This window comes from Paramormyrops kingsleyae, chromosome 2 (genome assembly GCF_048594095.1).
Source record: "Paramormyrops kingsleyae isolate MSU_618 chromosome 2, PKINGS_0.4, whole genome shotgun sequence".
NCBI lineage: Eukaryota > Metazoa > Chordata > Actinopteri > Osteoglossiformes > Mormyridae > Paramormyrops > Paramormyrops kingsleyae.
Window position 1 is genome coordinate 31,142,067 of NC_132798.1, and position 18,370 is coordinate 31,160,436.

At 48.4% G+C, this 18,370-nt stretch overlaps 2 protein-coding genes across 4 annotated transcripts; one reads left to right on the forward strand and one right to left on the reverse strand.

Annotated features, from left to right (window-relative positions):
* The first annotated feature begins 8 nt into the window (after positions 1–8).
* On the forward strand, positions 9–2,533 carry ogfod2 (2-oxoglutarate and iron-dependent oxygenase domain containing 2). 2 transcript variants are annotated; one of them, XM_023820720.2, is made up of 8 exons: positions 9–231; positions 398–574; positions 684–740; positions 832–942; positions 1,025–1,124; positions 1,207–1,331; positions 1,411–1,668; positions 1,915–2,533. In XM_023820720.2, the coding sequence occupies exons 2-8, from the start codon at positions 464–466 to the stop codon at positions 2,185–2,187; spliced, it is 1,035 nt and encodes a 344-aa protein (XP_023676488.2). In that variant the 5' UTR covers positions 9–231; positions 398–463; the 3' UTR covers positions 2,188–2,533. The 2 variants fall into 2 exon arrangements, with proteins under 2 accessions (XP_023676488.2, XP_023676491.2); XM_023820723.2 differs by lacking the exons at positions 9–231; positions 398–574; positions 684–740; positions 832–942 and having other exon boundaries at positions 997–1,124; positions 1,212–1,331.
* A 17-nt stretch (positions 2,534–2,550) lies between these two features.
* On the reverse strand, positions 2,551–14,095 carry slc4a5a (solute carrier family 4 member 5a). 2 transcript variants are annotated; one of them, XM_023820716.2, is made up of 24 exons: positions 14,009–14,095; positions 13,761–13,890; positions 13,224–13,384; positions 12,946–13,095; positions 12,701–12,796; positions 12,305–12,360; positions 11,283–11,440; positions 11,122–11,209; positions 10,896–11,050; positions 10,670–10,798; positions 10,351–10,525; positions 10,044–10,177; positions 9,472–9,743; positions 8,923–8,987; positions 8,390–8,581; positions 7,250–7,363; positions 7,003–7,164; positions 6,691–6,869; positions 6,530–6,602; positions 6,355–6,423; positions 5,960–6,133; positions 5,691–5,858; positions 3,685–3,740; positions 2,551–3,472 (listed from the first exon to the last, which is right to left on the reverse strand). In XM_023820716.2, the coding sequence occupies exons 1-24, from the start codon at positions 14,079–14,081 to the stop codon at positions 3,313–3,315; spliced, it is 3,189 nt and encodes a 1,062-aa protein (XP_023676484.1). In that variant the 5' UTR covers positions 14,082–14,095; the 3' UTR covers positions 2,551–3,312. The 2 variants fall into 2 exon arrangements, with proteins under 2 accessions (XP_023676484.1, XP_023676485.2); XM_023820717.2 differs by lacking the exon at positions 14,009–14,095 and having other exon boundaries at positions 8,923–8,960; positions 13,761–13,828.
* Positions 14,096–18,370: the final 4,275 nt, after the last annotated feature.

The following is an 18,370-nucleotide window of genomic DNA, read 5'->3' on the forward strand; positions in this document are numbered from 1 at the left end:
TCCTACAGAGCAGGAAGTACCGGAGGGTAAAGCCGAGGCGCTCCTGGACCGGCTGTGTGCGATCGCAGCTCCGGTAATGCGCTGACCCGGTTCAGACAGGCACCCAAACCGCGTTACCAGGACGCCGCTTCGGTATCACAGCAGCGTATTTGCCCGAAGGAGCGTAACGAGTCCGGGGAAGTTACCCTAAATTCAACCTGAAACCGAAACCTACACCAAATTTGAAATTAGGTAAACCGAATCGGAAACCCGAAGCAATCCCTGCCTGTATTTATGTGTGTTGAATCAGCGCTTCGATTGAGATGACCGGCTGAACCGACTGGCTCGGTCACTCTACTGAACCGGGTAGGGAAGCGAAACCCTGAACTCGGAGTTATCTGTTTATCTGACCTTACAGACGTCGTCAAATGGAGCAGTGAGCGGACCGACACCGCCGTGTTAAATGATCAGCTATTAGAAGACCATGGAGTTTTACAGCTGCAGCTGTTTCTATACGCACAACATCTTCCTGGAGGAATACAAGCTTCACGTCCGGTTTACCTCCAAGGAGCAATTCCTCAAAGACTATCGGGATGTGAGTGTGCTGCACCGCCAGTACACTTACTGGCAGACGGTGTCATGCACGGGTCCAGGGTAAGTTACTGACAATGTCCATTTACCCTGTCCCTGTTGCTGTTTTCCAGGTGCTGAGGAGTTGTGGCTGTGTGACTGATGGTGATCTCCATGCTGTCCTTCAGAAGGTCTGGCCTGGTTTGCTGTTTAACACACCCCCCCCCCCTCGAATTTAGATTTGCTCTTTTCTGAGCTGATTCATCGATCGCTGCCCCTTAGGTTGAATCTGAAGTGGACAGGCGCAGGAACCTGTGTGAGAAATCTGCAGAGAGAACGGCCCTTATAAGCAGTGTTTACAGAGCCGTCCATGGGGAGGTGTACTGCTTACAGGTGACGTACATGAGACAACCTGCAGGTGCTCTAAAGAATCTGGGAATCCCCTCTTAACTCTCATACATCGCTTTCTGTTAAGGAGTCCTTCCTGGCCCCTGAGTTTCTGCAGCTAGTGAGTTACGCTTGTTCAGAAGGAGCTACCTGCAGGGGCTTGTTAGACCACATGGAGCCATTAGCAGGTGAGTCCGTGTGATGCGGCCTGTCTGATTGGCCAGAACACGATCGGACACCTCTTCAGCGTGTACCTTTTCTGTCATTGAGCCCAGAGAGTGTATCGCTTCCCGGTTTTCCGAAAGGAATTCTGCAGGATGCTGATTGAGGAGCTGGAGAACTTTGAGCGCTCTGAGGCCCCAAAGGGGAGGCCCAACACTATGAACAATTATGGGGTGAGGATGCGGGTCACCGTGGAAACGGCCCCGTTGACTGTGCCCGGGGACATCATCTCATGGCCGTGTGTATTTTCAGATCCTCTTGAACGAGCTCAGGTTCGATGAAGGGTTCATCACCCCCCTCCGTGAACGCTACCTCCAGCCCATCACACAGCTGCTGTATCCGGACTGCGGCGGGCGCTCTCTGGACAGCCACAAGGCTTTCGTAGTGAAATACGCCATGGGCCAGGATCTGGACCTCGACTATCACTATGACAACGCTGAGGTGACCCTGAACGTATGTCTTGGGAAAGAGTTCACCGACGGAAACCTGTATTTTGGCGATATGAGGCAGGTGGGTGATGATCTCGTCCCCTTTCCCACCAGTCAGGGTTCACGCTGAGAGCTGACCCCCATCACACTTCCAGCTGTTATCCTGCAGCTGCTTATTAGATGTAATTTATACAAACCCATATCGTCACGATGCTGCAAAATAACGTTTTCCCCAGTATAATCTGCTGGTTAATTAACTGCAGCTGAGCATTCTGGTGCTGGAAATGATCCCAGTGGTGTTCCTGTGTAACGAGGGCGCCCCCTGCAGGTCCCTCTGAGTGAGTCGGAGTGCGCGGAGGTGGAGCACCGCGTGGCCAGCGGCCTGCTACACCGCGGACAGCAGATGCACGGGGCCTTGCGGATCTCCTCTGGGGAGCGTTGGAACCTCATCGTGTGGCTGCGGGCGTCAGAGCAGCGTAACAGGCTGTGTCCCATGTGCAACCAGCCTCCCTGCCTCGAGGAGACCCGCGGCTTCGGGGATGGCTTCACCCGGGCGCCTCCGGGGCCTGACACTCACACAGCCTCCTGTCTTTTACATTAGCCTGTTATTTTACACCTTTCCTGTTAAACGCAGACTCGCGCTGCTGGGCCAAGTCGAATACAGAACTTTGTCAGAGTGCTAGATTACAGCACCGGTCAAAGGGTATCCGCGTTATTGTAACCCATCCAGCTGAAAATTGGTCAGTTTCTAAATTCCAAATAATGTAAGCTGCATGTATACCTAAGAATTGGTAGCTGTATGATTTTTTTAATCTGAATTCCAGAAACGTGATTAGTGGAAAAGAAAAATTGTATTTTTTTAAATCGGTGGATTTCATTTGTTAGATATGCTTTATCAAAACATTAAAAGGACAAATTTTACCCATACAATGTTTTTATTTGCATCTAACAGGGTGAAGTTCCAGTTCATTTTCAGCCCCTAATCAAAACCAAACAAAACCATCCAGAAGTAATCAGGCATAAACATACAAAACTAAAGTCAGAAAATACTCTGGCTGTTGTTTTACTTCAAGTATAGAATACGTGGGGACCCAAGTGCGGTAAATATACCCGTGTTTTTGATGGTGTCCCCCAGACACGTTCATGAAAGCCATATATGCACAAAAGTATGTTTTCACAGCAATCCCAAGGTAGTGAGTGCTGCAGACCACAGAGCGCCACCCTGTGGTAAACTACTGTCTCTGCAGTGAATGAATGACCAGCTACATGTTTGGGCAAGGATGTGCAAGAAACGTGTACAGATGCTCCCCGGATTACGAGGGTCCATGTTATGATATTTTGACTTTACGATGGGTATGATTATTAAATAAATTACATTAAATATTCAACACTTTATTATGAAACAGGCTTTGCGTTAACGATTTTGCCCAACGGTAGGCTAAGCATGTTTGTTAGGTGTGCTGTATTAAATGCATTTTCACCTCATGATATTTTCACCTTACATTAGGTTTATCAGAATGTAACCCAGGGAGCGTCTATATAGTCTAAAAAAGCTTTCTCACCTAGCTGGCTGACACAGTTTGGAAGTGGCCAACTGAAAATGACAGAAGGAAGATGATGATTTGGTCAGTGGTAGAATGGAAACAGATATGAGACTGATTATTCAGTGCAGCATGTCCGGTCACAGTGGTCCTGGATGGTGAGTGTGTACGTTCTGAGGGTGGCCTTACAGTGTGGTTTCACTGCTCATGTCTCTGTGTCGGTGCTCACTGTCCTCGTAGTCGGACTCCATCTCTATCTTGACCTGTGGCACGGTGCAGCCTACTCCTCGGGCGAAGGGCGCGGCGGGGGAAGGCGGACAGGAGATCCTCAGGTGCAGAGTGATGCTGGGAAACATGAGCGGAAATTGATGGGGAGATTCAGCAGAGATGGATTGACAGCAAACCAGAGGGTTCGAGGGGTGGGGAGGAAAGACCTTTGGCGTGCCGCTCTATGGAGATTCGATTGAAACACATAATGGTGAATGAAACACCTCAGTGATTCACTAATGTAGTGGGGGGGGGGGTTAATGTACAGTTACAGTGGAACAGCACAGTACCTGCGGTCCAGGTCGGATGCAGCAGGAGAGCAGTTAGAGTAGGTGTGGTACTTCTCCTGTGCAGAGAGACAACGTCAAACGGAAAGATGGGAGATGTGAGAGACGGGAAAAGAAGAGAGGAGGGGATGAGAGGAAAAGGAGAAGGCGGCAATACAGAATGAATGAAGAAACACAACTTAAGACGGAGAAGAGGTGCTTTCGGCCCCTTGGGTCATATTTTCTGAAAATAACAGTTAAAAGTGCTTAAAGGCCACACAGAGCTTAAAGCTCACAAGGGAGGAATGAACGTGCAGCCGAGACGGCGAGGCAGACATGCCCGCTCACACAGAACCAGTCAAAACAGTGGACTTGCCAAGCTGCCTACAAAGCAGAGTGATAGTGTCACATCACATGATCTGGCCACCTGACCTAATCACAGTAGACATGGTTTTGGAGGAGTTTGACCTAAAAGTGAAGGAAAGTGGCCAATGAGTGCGCAGCATATGTGGAAACTCCCCAGGGCAGCTGGAAAGTAATAATAGTGGCGATATCTTTATTGATCCCCTGTGGGGAAATTCACTTCTCGCCTACTCCATCTTGCTCTCCATGACACACAGACACACATGTAGGTGAGAGCGAGCTTGGCAGTGAAGGGCAAGCTGGGGCCCATGGATGTGACTATTCTGCCGAGGCCATGCTCAAACTGAAGACCTTCCGATCACAGACACAGAGGCTTAGACACTGAGCACATGTCACTTCCAAAAACATCCCAGGAGGCCACCTCATGAAACTGGCGCAGAGGAGATGGCAGGGTCAACCAGTCCCTTGAGCTACTGGGGTTAAGGGCCTTGATCAAGGGCCTAATGGTGGCATTATTCTGCGGAACCAGGGATTTGAACTGACAACCTTCTAAGTCTCAACCTACAGAGCCCCACTGGTCCTAGACTGGTCCTACACTGCTATTTTTTTGGCCAGTGTATAATTCCATATATGTTATTTTATAGTTTTGATGTCTTTATAATTATTCTAAAATGTAGAGAATAGTACATGTTAACCCTTCTATGGAGGTGTGTCTAAACTTTTGACTGGTACTGTATATGTAAAATATTAAAGATCATGAACCTTCAATAGCTGTAAAGTTACAGCAAAGATCTCACAGAAGACCAGGATGCTGAACCATCAGGGGGAGGCACCAGCCACTTTACGCTGCACATCTCTGTTCCCATATATTTATATGTATGTATTTTATCTATATTTATGTATGTGTATATATTTCACATCGGAAACTATTTTTATCTTTTCATTCACTTTAATACTCTTTGATCTATGGTCAATGTATACAGACGCTCCTCTACTTACAAGCTTTCAACCTACGAACCTTCAGACATACAAACGAAGAGGACTGTAAGTCCAAACTGTGTTCATTGGGCTCCCGTTTCCCTTCCGCAAACATTTTTTTTTCTGCACGCTAATTCCAGGTAGTACGACTTCTGGCCACTACTCCCGCCGCGCAGCAACGTAGCGTGCGTACTCCCAGCATCCTAGTTCTTTGTACTTACGTATACCCTTAAAATGATGTTGAATAACGACTTACGAACATTTCAAGTTACGAACGGCCGTTCGGAACGTATCTCATTCGTAAGTAGAGGAGCGTCTGTATATGTTTATATGCTATCTACTGTGCATTTGCTTTCTATTTTCTGGTGCTTTTTTTTGCAGCATCTGGAGCACAGTCAGAATGCTCATACGATAATAAATTATTTGAAATAAAACTAAAGCAACCTGAAAGCAAACCGAAAAACTTGGGGGCCGAATGGCTTCAGACAGTCAACATGGATGGTAGGTGGTGGGACTGCCTTTTTCTGTTTTGTTTTTTTGTTTCAGTTTTGTTTCCTTTGACAGTAAAACCTTCCTCCTGAGAGCTTTCATGTTCATGTGACGGGACGTGGCCGACCTTCAGGGAAGCAGCCCAGCTGCTCTCTGCACAGCCTGGACACTCCGTGTGACCATGCTATCTTGTCTCTCACCTCATCGTCTCCGTCCTCCCCTCCTCTGACTTTCTTCTTGCTCCTCTCGTTCTTCTTCTCATCCACTGCCTTCTTCTCCTTCTCGGGCAGCAAGTCATCCAGCCAGGCCAGGTCGTGCTGAGCAAACACCATGTCCAGCATCTTCCTCACCACCATTAGGCCCAGGATCTGCCAGCGGGTTAGATGGTTATACTTCCACGTACAAGCATCAGCGCTGCTGTGGAACAGGGACAGACGAAACTGAAGCTTTGAGTTTTTCATGTTCATACCATGACTGGGAAGATGATGGCCAGTGCTGTGGACTTCAGAATCCAGAGCACAGACAGGCAGATGATTTGCACCAGGGTGAAGAGGTGGACTCGGCGCAGGGGGACGTGACGCAGGAACGACAAGTCGGGCTGGTGCTTGGATGGCATCAGGAAGAGCTTAATCCTGTCCCAGAACTGTGGAGACAGAAGGGGACACGTCATGCTCTGGACAGCCCCACATCACACACCCCTAAGCAGTGATTATGTTCTCTGGCACATTCCGCCACCACATTCAGCTTAAGTGATACTTTTAAGTTGTCTTTTGGGTGTAAATTCACTCCAGATTGAGACAGATGGCCCATGGCCCTTGTATAGTGGATGTGACATCATTGGGGGAAGTGCAAAGATAGACACACCTGGATGCCACTGAGAGAAGCCACGCCCATGTAGAGGAAAACCCCATAGAGCACAGGCATGGGAATGAACTGCAGAAACATGGGAGATTCCTTCACTATAACACGCTTCCCTCAGCGGGATCAACCACCATCACTGATTATTTCACGTTTTTTATTCCTGTCACTCTGTCCTCACCTGCAGTATGGGGGCAAGGAAGATGGAGACTCCAGTCAGGACAAACACCAGGATCCCTGTCACCCTCTGTTCCCTGGGTATTCCACACGAGGCGGGTCAGAAACTCATCTATAATGCCCCCCTTTCCCACACCTGGCCGCATGGGCCCCACACCTGCTCACCGCACTCCCAGGAACTGCGGCTGCTCGCCGGGGGCACTGCACTCGCTCTCCATCTTGAGCGAGTCGATGTGGGCAATGGAGATGACGGTGGCAGCCACGTACCACGGGAGCCCCATGAGGGAGCAGGCGGCCATGAGGACGCCCACCCAGAAGAGGTCCAGGTGGTACCCGCAGCCTTTCTGCACACAAAGCCAGAGAGATGCTGCACTGTGTGGCAAGTAGAGATTCACTGAGCTTTAAATGGCACAATTATGCTCTTCACTATGAAAATGGAGTGTCGATAACACCACACAAACAGGTGAGGTCCTCCACCTTTAACTTGTTCTCTTTGCGGTTGACTATGACAGCAGTGATCTGCTGGTCCATGAAGATGAGGATGGTGACCAGAAGGGCAGGGATGAAGCTGGCCAGGTACATCCACCAAGGGTTCTTCCCAAACGACATCACCATCCAGCCACGATCAGGGCGAGTCGGCTATGGGGACATTGCAAAGAAGCCCGAACATCAGCAGTGGTTGGAGATGTGTCATTAGATGAGCAAGGACTGGCCGACAGCGGACCTTAAACTCCGTCGGAACAATGAGCTTCGGGGTCTTCAGCCCGATGAACATATCAAGAGCCACAAATGTCAGGATTGACAAGAAGATGGCAAAGTCGCTGATGAGCTTCCGGAGCTGAAACAATGACAGATTAGAGGCACACTGAGGGTTAGTAGGATGAGGTTAGGTTTAGCACACAGCTACGCTATACGGCCAAAAGAATGTGGATACCAGCTTTTGCAGCATCTCATTCAGAAACGCAAGGTATTAGGAAGAAGTTGGTTGACCCATTGTTACTAAAATAGTCTACTTTTCTGGGAAGGTTTTTCAATAGATGTTGGAACATTAATGTGGGATTTGCTGCCATTCAGGTTGGTTATTAATACTGGGTCATTGGGTCCCTTTCTGGTAGCTTGTGTGGCTGCCACATCAGAACTTGCTCCCAGATATTTTGACCTTCACGATCACTTGTGGTTGACCAGGATACCACCGGCAGGGGCCGAAATATGGTAAAATGACTTGTTGGAAATTTGGTTTTCTGTGATGGTGTAATGTCATTTACCTATTCTGTACAACCACCTATTCTGCTGCTAAATTATGTTGTAGGATGCAGTGTGACTGTGTGCTTAATTATACACCTGTGTCAGCATTGGGTTTGGCTTAATTAGGCAATTCCACTAATTAATAGGGGTGTCCACATACTTTTGACCATTTAGTGCATGAAAGAGTTTAAAAACAGATGTTATCCAGGTATGAGCAGAATCGTTAATTTAGAGTATTGTTAATAAAACCTGAATGATCATTAGCGTACTGTATATTCTATACATAACCTCACCTGTAAATCATGCTCTGACTGTTAATTGTGCTGAGCTGTTTCTCATTTGTACTTCTGATACTGCAGGTGAACATATAGGCCCTGTAGAATTTCACAAGACCTAAGTTTGTATGCTGTTTATATGCTAAAAGCCGCCCACACAGGGGACACCATATTGAGGAGTCAACCACCCTAATTCCCTGTCAACCCTTCTTTCAGTTCAGCTGACTTACAGTTTGTTTAGCAGGATGTGAATTTCTAATCCCGGTCCTGATACTTCCAGCTCTCCTCTTTCTAACTCAGACTCTATTACCTGTCACTTCCTGTCCCCCCTCCTCTGAAATCACCTTTGTGGGGAAGTAGCGGCTAAACTTGAATTTCTTGAGTGAGACCGTCATGGAGTAGGTGCCAAAGAAGAGGATGAAGGACATGAGTGTCAGGTCAGGGACAAACTCGCAGGAGCTGCCCGTCAGAGAGCCCCCGTACTTCAGACACTCCACCTTACTGAGCTGGCTCCAGTCCAGGGCTGTCACATTGAGCTGGCATCGCGCACCAGGGACAGGGTGGCACAATGGTAGAGATGAAGGTTGAAGTTAGTTAGAAGAGGGACCAGTGAGAAAAAGAGAAGGTGAACGAGGGGAGAGAGAATGGGAGGATAGAGCATAGCTGAGAATGAGGTAGGAAACATCAATCCAGATCCTAGAGAGGTCAACATATGGAACTTCAAATGATGCTTTTAACAAGAGTTGTTTGTCTGCTACACAAGGTGTCACCAATAAATATTGGTAATGATGACATCACAATTCCTTAATACAAAGTTTGCCAGCTATTTGCATCCCAGTTAGGGAACTGTCCCGAACATGGTACAGGAGGCACTTACCACAGATAGGTCAGTGGTGTTTTCTGGCACTAGCAGAGCTGAGACATTGAAAATGATTGGAACCACTGCAGACACAGGAATGGAGAAAATGTTCACATCAGGCCATTATTTCTAAGAAATGCATCGGTATGAATGAATGAAGCTCATTCAGGAATGGGTACTCACTTGGACCAGTCAGCAGGCCATTGGTATTTGTCGGGCAAAAACAAACACAATACAAATCAGTTACAATAATCAAATAAAAGAACAGACACTCCCTGAGTTGAATTAATCATGTATGGGCTTCTAGCATGGACTTCAGACAGGAAGATAAGTATAAAGTATGTGTTCTACAGGAAAAAGTCAGGCAGGTCCTCCTTACCTGATATAGGGAGATGCTGGCCAAACCTCACCACAACCCTGTACCCTTACAACCACATTATCCTAATCAGCCTGCAGATGTTCTGACCAATCACTTAACAGCTGCCACCCACCACCAGTCTCAGTTAAATAGGAAGTTGAGCGATGGCCTCACTATCTTCTGTCCTAGGCTTTGTCAGATGAGCTCACCTTGGTTAGGGGCCATGCACTCGCACCTGTACATGGTGATGAGATCAGGCTCGAAGTCCATGTTGATGGGGTAATAGCTGAAAGAGTCCATCATCTTCTTGATGGCATCTGAGATGAAGATGAAGGAGATGAGGCTGGAGAACCCTTCCTCTGTGAAGCGGGTGACGTACTTGATGATGTAGCTGGCGTCCGTGGCGACCAGCAGAAAGCACTGGAGACACGAGTGAAGTCCAATCCATAGACGCAGCTCCATGTAGTCAATGCTGTTGCTCCTGAGAGAGGCGGGTGTCATTATGTGGAAATATAAGTGGAGAATGTGACAGTATAGACAAGACCAGTGTTTCCCAATCCGGTCCTCAGGGACCCAAAGACAGTCCATGTTTTTGCTCCCTCCAAACTCCCTGCCAGATAGTTCGCATTTTTGCTCCCTCTGTGGGTCCTCGAGGAATGGATTGGGAAACCCTGCACAAAACTAATAGATTTGGTTTTGACTGTTTCTGCCTGGTTCTGTGATTGTTTTTGTATAGTTGCAGATTTCAGTGTGGCTAAGATCCCCTGTCCTGAGAACTCACTTGCTAAAATCGAAGAGGAGCTTCTCAAAGATCAGAATTGGCCCCGTGGAGCTGAGGATGATGAGTGGCTGCCCTCCAAAGAGGCAGAACACAGTACCTGCCAGGGATGTCCCAAGGAAGCTCTCCATCACTCCCTGAGAGGGAGAACCAGACAGGGAAAATGAAAATGTCCTACTTTAGAATAACACATTCTTCCATATACAATCGAGGCTTGATAATTCTATTCCTGATAATGCCATCATGATGAATCCATGTTTACCTGTCATGCCTGTTAGAAGTTAGTACCATTAGACTGGAGTGGACCAACCTGGTAGTTGTCAGTGGCATCACCTAGCAGCCCGCCAAAGGTGATGGCGTTGGTGATGCAGCCCAAGTAGATGAAGAGCACAGCAGAGATGGACTGGATGTGGAAGCCCTCATAGAAGTCGCTGGGAAGCCAGGGCAGCTTTCGCTTGATATCCAGGAGCAGACCACCACAGAACCTGAAACACAGAGCATTGCGCATCATGTGACAAGGTGTCCTCTCTCTGCATCTTACATCACTTCCTGAAAAGAGGTGTGGCCTTTCATAATGCTGCAACAGAATCTGTCTCCACATTTAGCCCCAGTTCCAGTTGAGCTCCCACCTTCCTGTGAACACCAGCTCCTCTCCTACTTCATGTGCAGTAGGCATCTCCTCATCCTCACTCACGCCCCCGCTCTCTCCTGCAGTCCCGTTAATCTGCCCCAGCTCGTTTAAAGAGTAGACAGACTTCCTGCAGAACAAGGGTTGAAGATGAGTGATTACAGCAGTGGGGAAAGTGGTTCTAATCTTCACAGTCAGTCCTTAGATGACCAGACATTCTTTCATACCTCTTTTCTGCAGAAGGTACCTTCTTGGGGGGTTCAATGCGGATTTTGGGGTCCCACTCTCCTGGTGGAAGCACGATAACCTCATCGAGGAACTCATCAATGCCAGCGATAAGGTCCTCCCGGTCCCTGGCCTTGTAGGCCACTCTGCTGAAAAGCTGAGGCAGGAGACCGCTAAGCAACACAGTGACAGAAAAAAGGTCCACAGAGGTCCACAAGGGCAACTCACGTCATCCACCATGAGAGTGGCAATGGCACGGCCGATTTCATTGTAGGACTTAGATTTGCCAGGAGGACCCAGCAGGATAAATAGGAACCTGCAGCAAACAGAGTTCAGGGATGATGAGACATGTGTGAAAAGTGCCACACGGGCAGGAAGACATGCCTCACCTAGTTGGCACGGGGACCTCAGTCAAACCTCCCAGTGTGGTGGCCTGAGCCAGACGCACAAAGGCAACAAAGGGCTTCTCCAGGAAGTCCACCTCCCCCACCAGGACGTTGGAAGCCTCTGCATCTCGAGGGATCTTCTTCATGAACTTGTTTTTCAGCTGGTGAGGGTGAGGCGGAGGCAGGGAAAGGTGGAGAGAAGGTGAGGGAAAGAGTCTGTACATCTGCCTTTTCCATTTCCGCTGCATTTAACTAGAAAGAGCCCATCCAATAAACCGAATTAACGCTAGGAAAGCATGTTTGAACAGATGTTTAAAGGCACAAAACGTAATAACCGAGGCCAATGTTCTTGAAATTATGTACACAATGGAAACAGCAAATTGCCTATGAGCTACTTTAATAGATGACAGAGAGGAGCAGGCATGAAGAGGAAATCATATGGCCTGCAGCCTGATTCCCATCCCCCGCTGCTTCATCTCCACGTATGCCAGCCACGATGGGTCGCCTTTGGCAGTCTGAGAACCGCACAGAGCTACATTAACAGTCTCACTTTGTGTCACAAGTCACAGAATTCATTAAAGAAGCTCATCTTGATTTGATTCTGCTGATCAGTTTTAAATTGGTCACTTTGTCAGTTGGCTCACAAAGCAGCTAAACTGTTCAAGGACCACATTTTAGTCACCCCCACATCCTCCTTCTACATCCTTCTGAATTCCTTTGAGAAACACAGAATGTTGTGGTGCTGAGCACATTGGAAGGTGGGTAAAGGCAACGGTGAGGGCTGAACCCCTCAGAGGGAGTGCCTGCTGAGTATAGCCAGGCACTGCTGGGTGTAAACCAACCAGAACCAGCAACAAGTGGGTTAAAGCAGTAATCCAGAGCCTCACTGCTCCCATGATGACCTAAAGGCTTAGCGGTTAGTCAGACACCGACAGGTGGGACGTGTCTGTCCCGAGTGTGTCTGTCCCGAGTATGTCAGTCCCGAGTGTGTCTGTCCCGAGTGTGTCTAGCCTGGGTCGACTTACCTGGTCTGTGCTAGGCGTGTCTGAGATGTCATTCATGCTGCGACTCTGGGTGTGTCCTGAAATACAACAACACGGCTACCTACCGGGTTCATGCTCTGCTGGGAACCACACCAAGCTTTCAAAGGAGAAAAGCTGGACAGATGTCAGCTTGAGTAAAAGTGAACAAACTTGGCAGAAAATCCAGAAAATGACAAATGACAATGACAAAAAATGAAAGAAACTAAAGGTCACTTCAGCTACGAAGAAGAAACCACTCAGTGGAGAGACACAACAATGTCCCAGAGAGAGATGCTATCTAACAGAAGGAGGAACGTGAGGTGTTACCCGTCCCTTAACAGTTTGACGTGAATCAGAGGAGATGGGGTGGAGAGTAACGGGACAGAGAGTGACGCTCACGCAGACGGCCGTAGCTCCCTGTCTGCTTCAGTTGCAGGTCCTCCGTGGAGCAATTGAAGCCTGGAGCTGCACCAGGGCTTCGACTTGGACTGCGGCCTTCGCCAGCGCAGTGGATGATGGGAACAGGAAGTTAGAACGCAGAACGGTTATGTAACACAGCTCACAGTGCACAGGTATCTGCCAACCCAATGACTGTTAACACTTGAGCCAGTTGGGGCAGCAGTGAGCAGAGGGCAGCGGCTCACCAGTGGAGCTCGTCTTCCCGATGTCGGCCAGCGAGCGGTGAATGGGCTTTTTGGTCTGATGCCGGTGCCTCCTCAGCAGGACGAAGGCGATCCTGTCCCTCAGCTCGACCCCTAGCAGGCCCTCCTCTATCTGCCGCTCGATAATGTCATCTGTATGGCACACCGGCAGTCAGTAGGTGCGTGCCCTGTGATAGCCACAGGGCCCTGGCAGAAAGCATAGAACCACCACACATTCTCTCTCCCTCCCACTGACCCAAAACCACATAGGCGAGACCCACCCACGATCTGGGGCAGGCAGTAGCCCTCAAGGTCGAGCAAGATGGTGCCGGTCTGCAGACAGGTACGCAGCTCAAACAGGCTATGCAGGGACAGTGTGGACACGTGTGGCTTGCTCCACCGCTCCCCGCCCTCTTCCACCTTCTCCTCAAACTTCACCCACCTGTGAAAAGACAAAGGAGATAGACGGCAGAGAGCAGAGGACAGGAGGGCACTGCAGACCATCTGCCTGTGTGTGTGTGTGTGTGCGCGTGTGTGTACATGTGCGTGTGTGTACATGTGCGTGTGTGCGTGTGTGTACATGTGCGTGTGTGTGCGTGTGCGTGTGTGTACATGTGCGTGTGTGTGCGTGTGTGTACATGTGCATGTGCGTGTGTGTGTGTGTACATGTGCGTGTGTGTACATGTGCATGTGCGTGTGTGTGCGTGTGTGTGTGTGTGCATACGTGTGTGTGCATGCGTGTGTGTGTGCGTGTGTGCATACGTGTGTGTGCATGCATGTGTGTGTGCGTGTGTGTGTGTGTGTGCGAGCGGGTTTACCTGGCAGACTCCTTCCACTCCAGCTCACCACCCTCATGCTGAAGTGTGTCCATCTCAGTGAAGAGCGTGGGTGTGGCCATATCATCGTCATCACCCAGGATGTAGTGTAGGCGCTCTGCTGCTGGACACACTGGTAGAGAGATAAGGGCCGGGGGCTTCAGCCTTGTGCAAGCTCTCAGGAGGCCCTACAGCCTCAGCATGTACTTCTCCTCTGCTTTGGACTCCAGAAACTCACAATGTGCACCTACCTTCTGATATGGAGTTTTGAAGCCCACAACTTGCGTTCCCCTTAATCAGAGCCATATCTGTGCGTGAAGGCATACAGGGTGACTCACTGGTCCTGTTGACCTCCACAGGCAGGCTCTCTTCATGTCCATGTGGATCCAGACCCCCTTCCTCCACGTCACATCTCCCCAGCTCCTCTTGCGCATGATGCTTGTGTCTGTGTAGCTGATCTCGTCTCTCTTGGTCGTTGTGGTTGTGGTCCCCGTAGTCTCGGCTGCATGTGGAGCGCCGGCGTCTCCGTTTACGCCTGGGCCCCCGTGGCACAGGGACGCCGATGTAGATGGACTGATGATCTTTGGGATAAAACATGCCGATCACCTCCCTCCTCCAGAAGTGTTTCAGTCTCTCACGGACATTGAAAAACAGACTCCAGCATTACAGTAAAACATGTCGGCAGAAGCTGTTGGTGCAGGAGAGTGTGATTTGGGAAGGAAAGCTATAGGCGAAACCTGCTGTAGACTGAAGGTCACCTTCCAGAGCTACATTGTGGTACAAAACACAAGGCCAAGGTTACCGACCACAGTGAAAGACATATAACCCACTCATATCTTGAAAGACATGCTGCTCTGTACAACATGAATTAGACATTATAGAATATTATTGGATATTACAGGATATAATAGGATAATTAAGAGGATGATATGATATTAATAGGCTAATTAATAAGATAATAGGATATTGCAGTGCCAAGAGGGTGTGAAGTTAGTTAGATCATTACTGATGCTGAATATTTGTGAGGCAGCAAAAGTCAATCAATTACTGTTTACTCAATGAACATATCAACATAGTGGTATTGTTAAGTGCTGCTAACACATGTATGCTTATGGCCTGTTTACATCTCCTTCCCAAATCCCTTTTCATTTACTCACCCTCATCATCCTCATAGCAGTGGTGTCCACTGCCCACTCCCTGGTCCACCAGCAGCTCGCGGTCCATTATGAGGGTCGTGGGGACACTGAAGGGGCTGATGGAGATGAACAGTTCAGCCACTCACAGCTGGTTTACTTTCATTTGCTTTCCAGTTTCATTCTCAGCTGCTGGACTCACAAAGTCACAACTGCAAAGTCATACATGTGATCATAGCTTCCTGTGTGGCCTGTGTGGGCCAGGGAGCAGTGAGATCTGCCAGACAGCACAACACAGCAGATGCCACTGGGTCACGTTGGCTCAGGGAAGAAGAGGACAGCCACCACAACTGGAGCGGAAACAACAGTGACGCTGGAAGCCACAAGCTGCGGATTGACGTGGGTCACTCCCATCAATCAATAGCAAGATAATTAGATTGGAGGACGGAGTGAAGGCAAAGCTTCAGTCTCCAACCAGCACCATCCTAACCCTAACCCTAAACCTAACCCTAACCCTAACCCCCATCAATCAATAGCAAGATAATTAGATTGTAGGACGGAGTGAAGGCAAAGCTGCAGACTCCAACCAACACCATCCTAACCCCAATCAGCACCATCCTAACCTTAACCAGCACCATCCTAACCTTAACCAGCACCATCCTACCCATAGCCCATGTCAGAGTACAGCACACTAACTACTTTAACCACCAGGTTAGCTGACCATTTGAAACCCTGAGAGAAGGTCATTCAGCTCTCGGTTTCCCTGGGATGGCACTGTGGTGTCCCCATCCCTGTACTGGTGTGTGACACCATGGTAACATGCAGTCAGGGAACACGGCCATAACGGGGCAGCTGCAGTGACTCGCTGGCATGTTTCCCCTGGGGGCCACAGCTGTCACACTGATGCCCTTCACAGGCAGTGATCAGACATTGAGGAGCCGCAGGCCAGCAGGGGCGAGCACCGGATCGATGGGCTGCAGGGGGTAACGCACCACAGCCCACTGATTTAACTAACCCTGACCGAAGCACACACACAAAGACAAGAATGAGTGTAGAAGTGGTGAGAAAGGCAGCTTTCCTGTTTCTCACCCAAAATACACACATGCCCTTATACTCACATGGAGGAGTAATGTTGCCAAATGTATGCAAACACATACAAAACACACCCACCCACCCACACCCACACACACACACACACACACACGCTCACACATGTAGGGTATACATATGTTTATGGGGACTGCTCATTCATTTCAATGGGGAAAATGCTAACGCTAACTATGACAACCTTAACCCCTACCCTGCCATAACCATAACCATAAGTAACCTAACAAAATACAAGAGTTTTTGCATTTTTAGTTTTTTCATAGCAGTCACCGATTTTTATAAAATAGAGTTTTCCCTTATGGGGACCAGGAAACCGGTCCCCATAATTGAAAGAAAAAAAAACGGATATTTATCACGTTATGGGGACATTATATCCCCATAAGGATAGGTAAACCCGCTCACACATACACACACACATAGATTTACAAGTTTGATTCCTGCATCTCTCTGACCATTTTTCGTTCTCATAGTGAATGGCTAAACTTACAATAGTAACTGGCAATTGACGGGGCTCTGTATCAGTTATATCTGTGAGAATGTGAACAAATAAACACAGCGTATGTCGCAGTATTCATTTCTGAACTCAAGCGAGGTAAAGTAGTGTACGAACACACTTCCTTCTTCTGCGTTAAAAGACCTTTAGATGTCTTGCATTCCACAATATTCTGCTATATATTGAGATATGTCATGTCAAAGTTGTCCCCTTCTAAGACTGTCACACACTGTCCTTCAGGGTGAGCAGACAGCAAACGTGTTCAGCCTCCAAGCCGCAGTAAAGGAGTTAGCATGAGACAGAGCCGTCAGCCCACAGATCCTTCCCAGTGACCTTGTCTAAAATTCACGACACGTGTTCAGCACTCTAGCACCTAGAGATAGAGGTTCCTTACCTCCTCAAAGATCTGTGCAGGTTCAGGCACGCAGGAGCCGACACGGCAAAACCAACGACTGGGTCCCGGGGGCGGGCGAGTCCGGTCAGTGAGCCCACGGGCCACCCCCAGCCCCCGTCCCTCTGTACTCAGTGTTGGCAGATGCTCTTACTACAAGAAAGGATGACCATAGAGCTAGACCCTCTCCCACTTATCGGAGGGTTTCTGGAGACTTTCGCCTGTCAGCTCACCGAACCACAAGCTATAACCTATGCTGGCACATAATCACAGACATCTCACATCCCAGCACACCCATGAAATCTATTCAAATCCAGCAGATATCAGGCCCTTATGACACCTTCCACGTCAAGGACTGACCGATGAAATACAGGGCAGCTCCAAATATATATTGGGAGGGTTGGGCTTCGTGAGAATGAATGAACAACAACCTTGATTAGATGGAGCAGGTCAATCGGTAGTTAAAATTGATGGTGGGATCAAAATAGATCAACACAGCAAAGAAGCAAACAGAGCAGTATTGACAGCTCAGTCCTGGTCTGAGCGGCGGGAGAGGAGCCAGCTGGCTGTGTTGTGCTTATTTTTCATGTACTGCAGTGTTTATGTGTCAGACGTGTGACATATTTAATCCGGTGAAATGTTTTCTGTTCTGCAGCAGGCATAAGAAGCAGCTAGACCATGTCCTACCTGTTAATTAATAGAACGTTCTGCTTTTCAGGCTCTAAGTGGACATGATTCTATTGATCCTGGGCTTTGACTGATTCCACTTGGGTTTTCCTAGATGCTTCAGGCAGTCTGATTAGCGCTCCCTAGAGGCAGGCAGGGAAACATACTGCACTGCTGTCTAGCTGGGTGATCACTGGTCAGAGGCGACGTCCTGCATCCATCAGTGACGATCACACACGGCACACAGGACAAAGGCTTAAAAATAACTACAAAAGGACTGACGCTTTTGCAGAACCAAGCACCTGCAGCCTGACTGATTGCTTACTCTGTCTTACAGTGTGTGCTTCCCGGAATGACCTTCCCATCACCGCCCTGCTCAGTAAATAAATGGGCATTTCAGACTGATTAATGAACACGCAACAGACCACATAAATCCTCCCTCTGGTCGTAAACATCTCGATGTTGTTTCCATTTGGAACAAACATCCTTCACTAATCAAAAACCTAATTGAATTCCCATGACATAATTAATGACAAACAATGGCTTATCTTTAATGTATTGTTTTGTCAAATTATGGTGATAAACGGTGGATGTAAAACGATAAAACCTGTTGCTCTTCAGTATAAATGAGATTTATCTTCTCATATGTTACAGGGAAGCGTGCACATACTTTATTTATGAAGATATATTTGTTTTGTCCAAACAGAGAGTAGCACACCGTGATCCCCAACGATCAGCCTCAGTGGATGTGATGTCTGATGGCTGCTGTAGATTGGTACAGTAGGTGATGTCTGCAGATGGTTCTTCTTGTCCCTCAGCTGAT

What these genes read in the sequence shown, in the direction of transcription:
- slc4a5a (XM_023820716.2), bottom strand. Translation starts at nt 14,081, where the DNA reads ATGCCTTCACGCACAGATATGGCTCTGATTAAGGGGAACGCAAGTTGT. An exon ending in GTACCTTCTGCAGAAAAGAG is followed by an intron (nt 10,799 to 10,895) that starts GTATGAAAGAAT and finishes CTTGTTCTGCAG; the next exon opens with GAAGTCTGTCTACTCTTTAA. An exon ending in GTGCATGGCCCCTAACCAAG is followed by an intron (nt 8,988 to 9,471) that starts GTGAGCTCATCT and finishes CTGTGTCTGCAG; the next exon opens with TGGTTCCAATCATTTTCAAT.
- ogfod2 (XM_023820720.2), top strand. Translation starts at nt 464, where the DNA reads ATGGAGTTTTACAGCTGCAGCTGTTTCTATACGCACAACATCTTCCTG. An exon ending in GGGAGGTGTACTGCTTACAG is followed by an intron (nt 943 to 1,024) that starts GTGACGTACATG and finishes CTTTCTGTTAAG; the next exon opens with GAGTCCTTCCTGGCCCCTGA. An exon ending in CCACATGGAGCCATTAGCAG is followed by an intron (nt 1,125 to 1,206) that starts GTGAGTCCGTGT and finishes TCTGTCATTGAG; the next exon opens with CCCAGAGAGTGTATCGCTTC.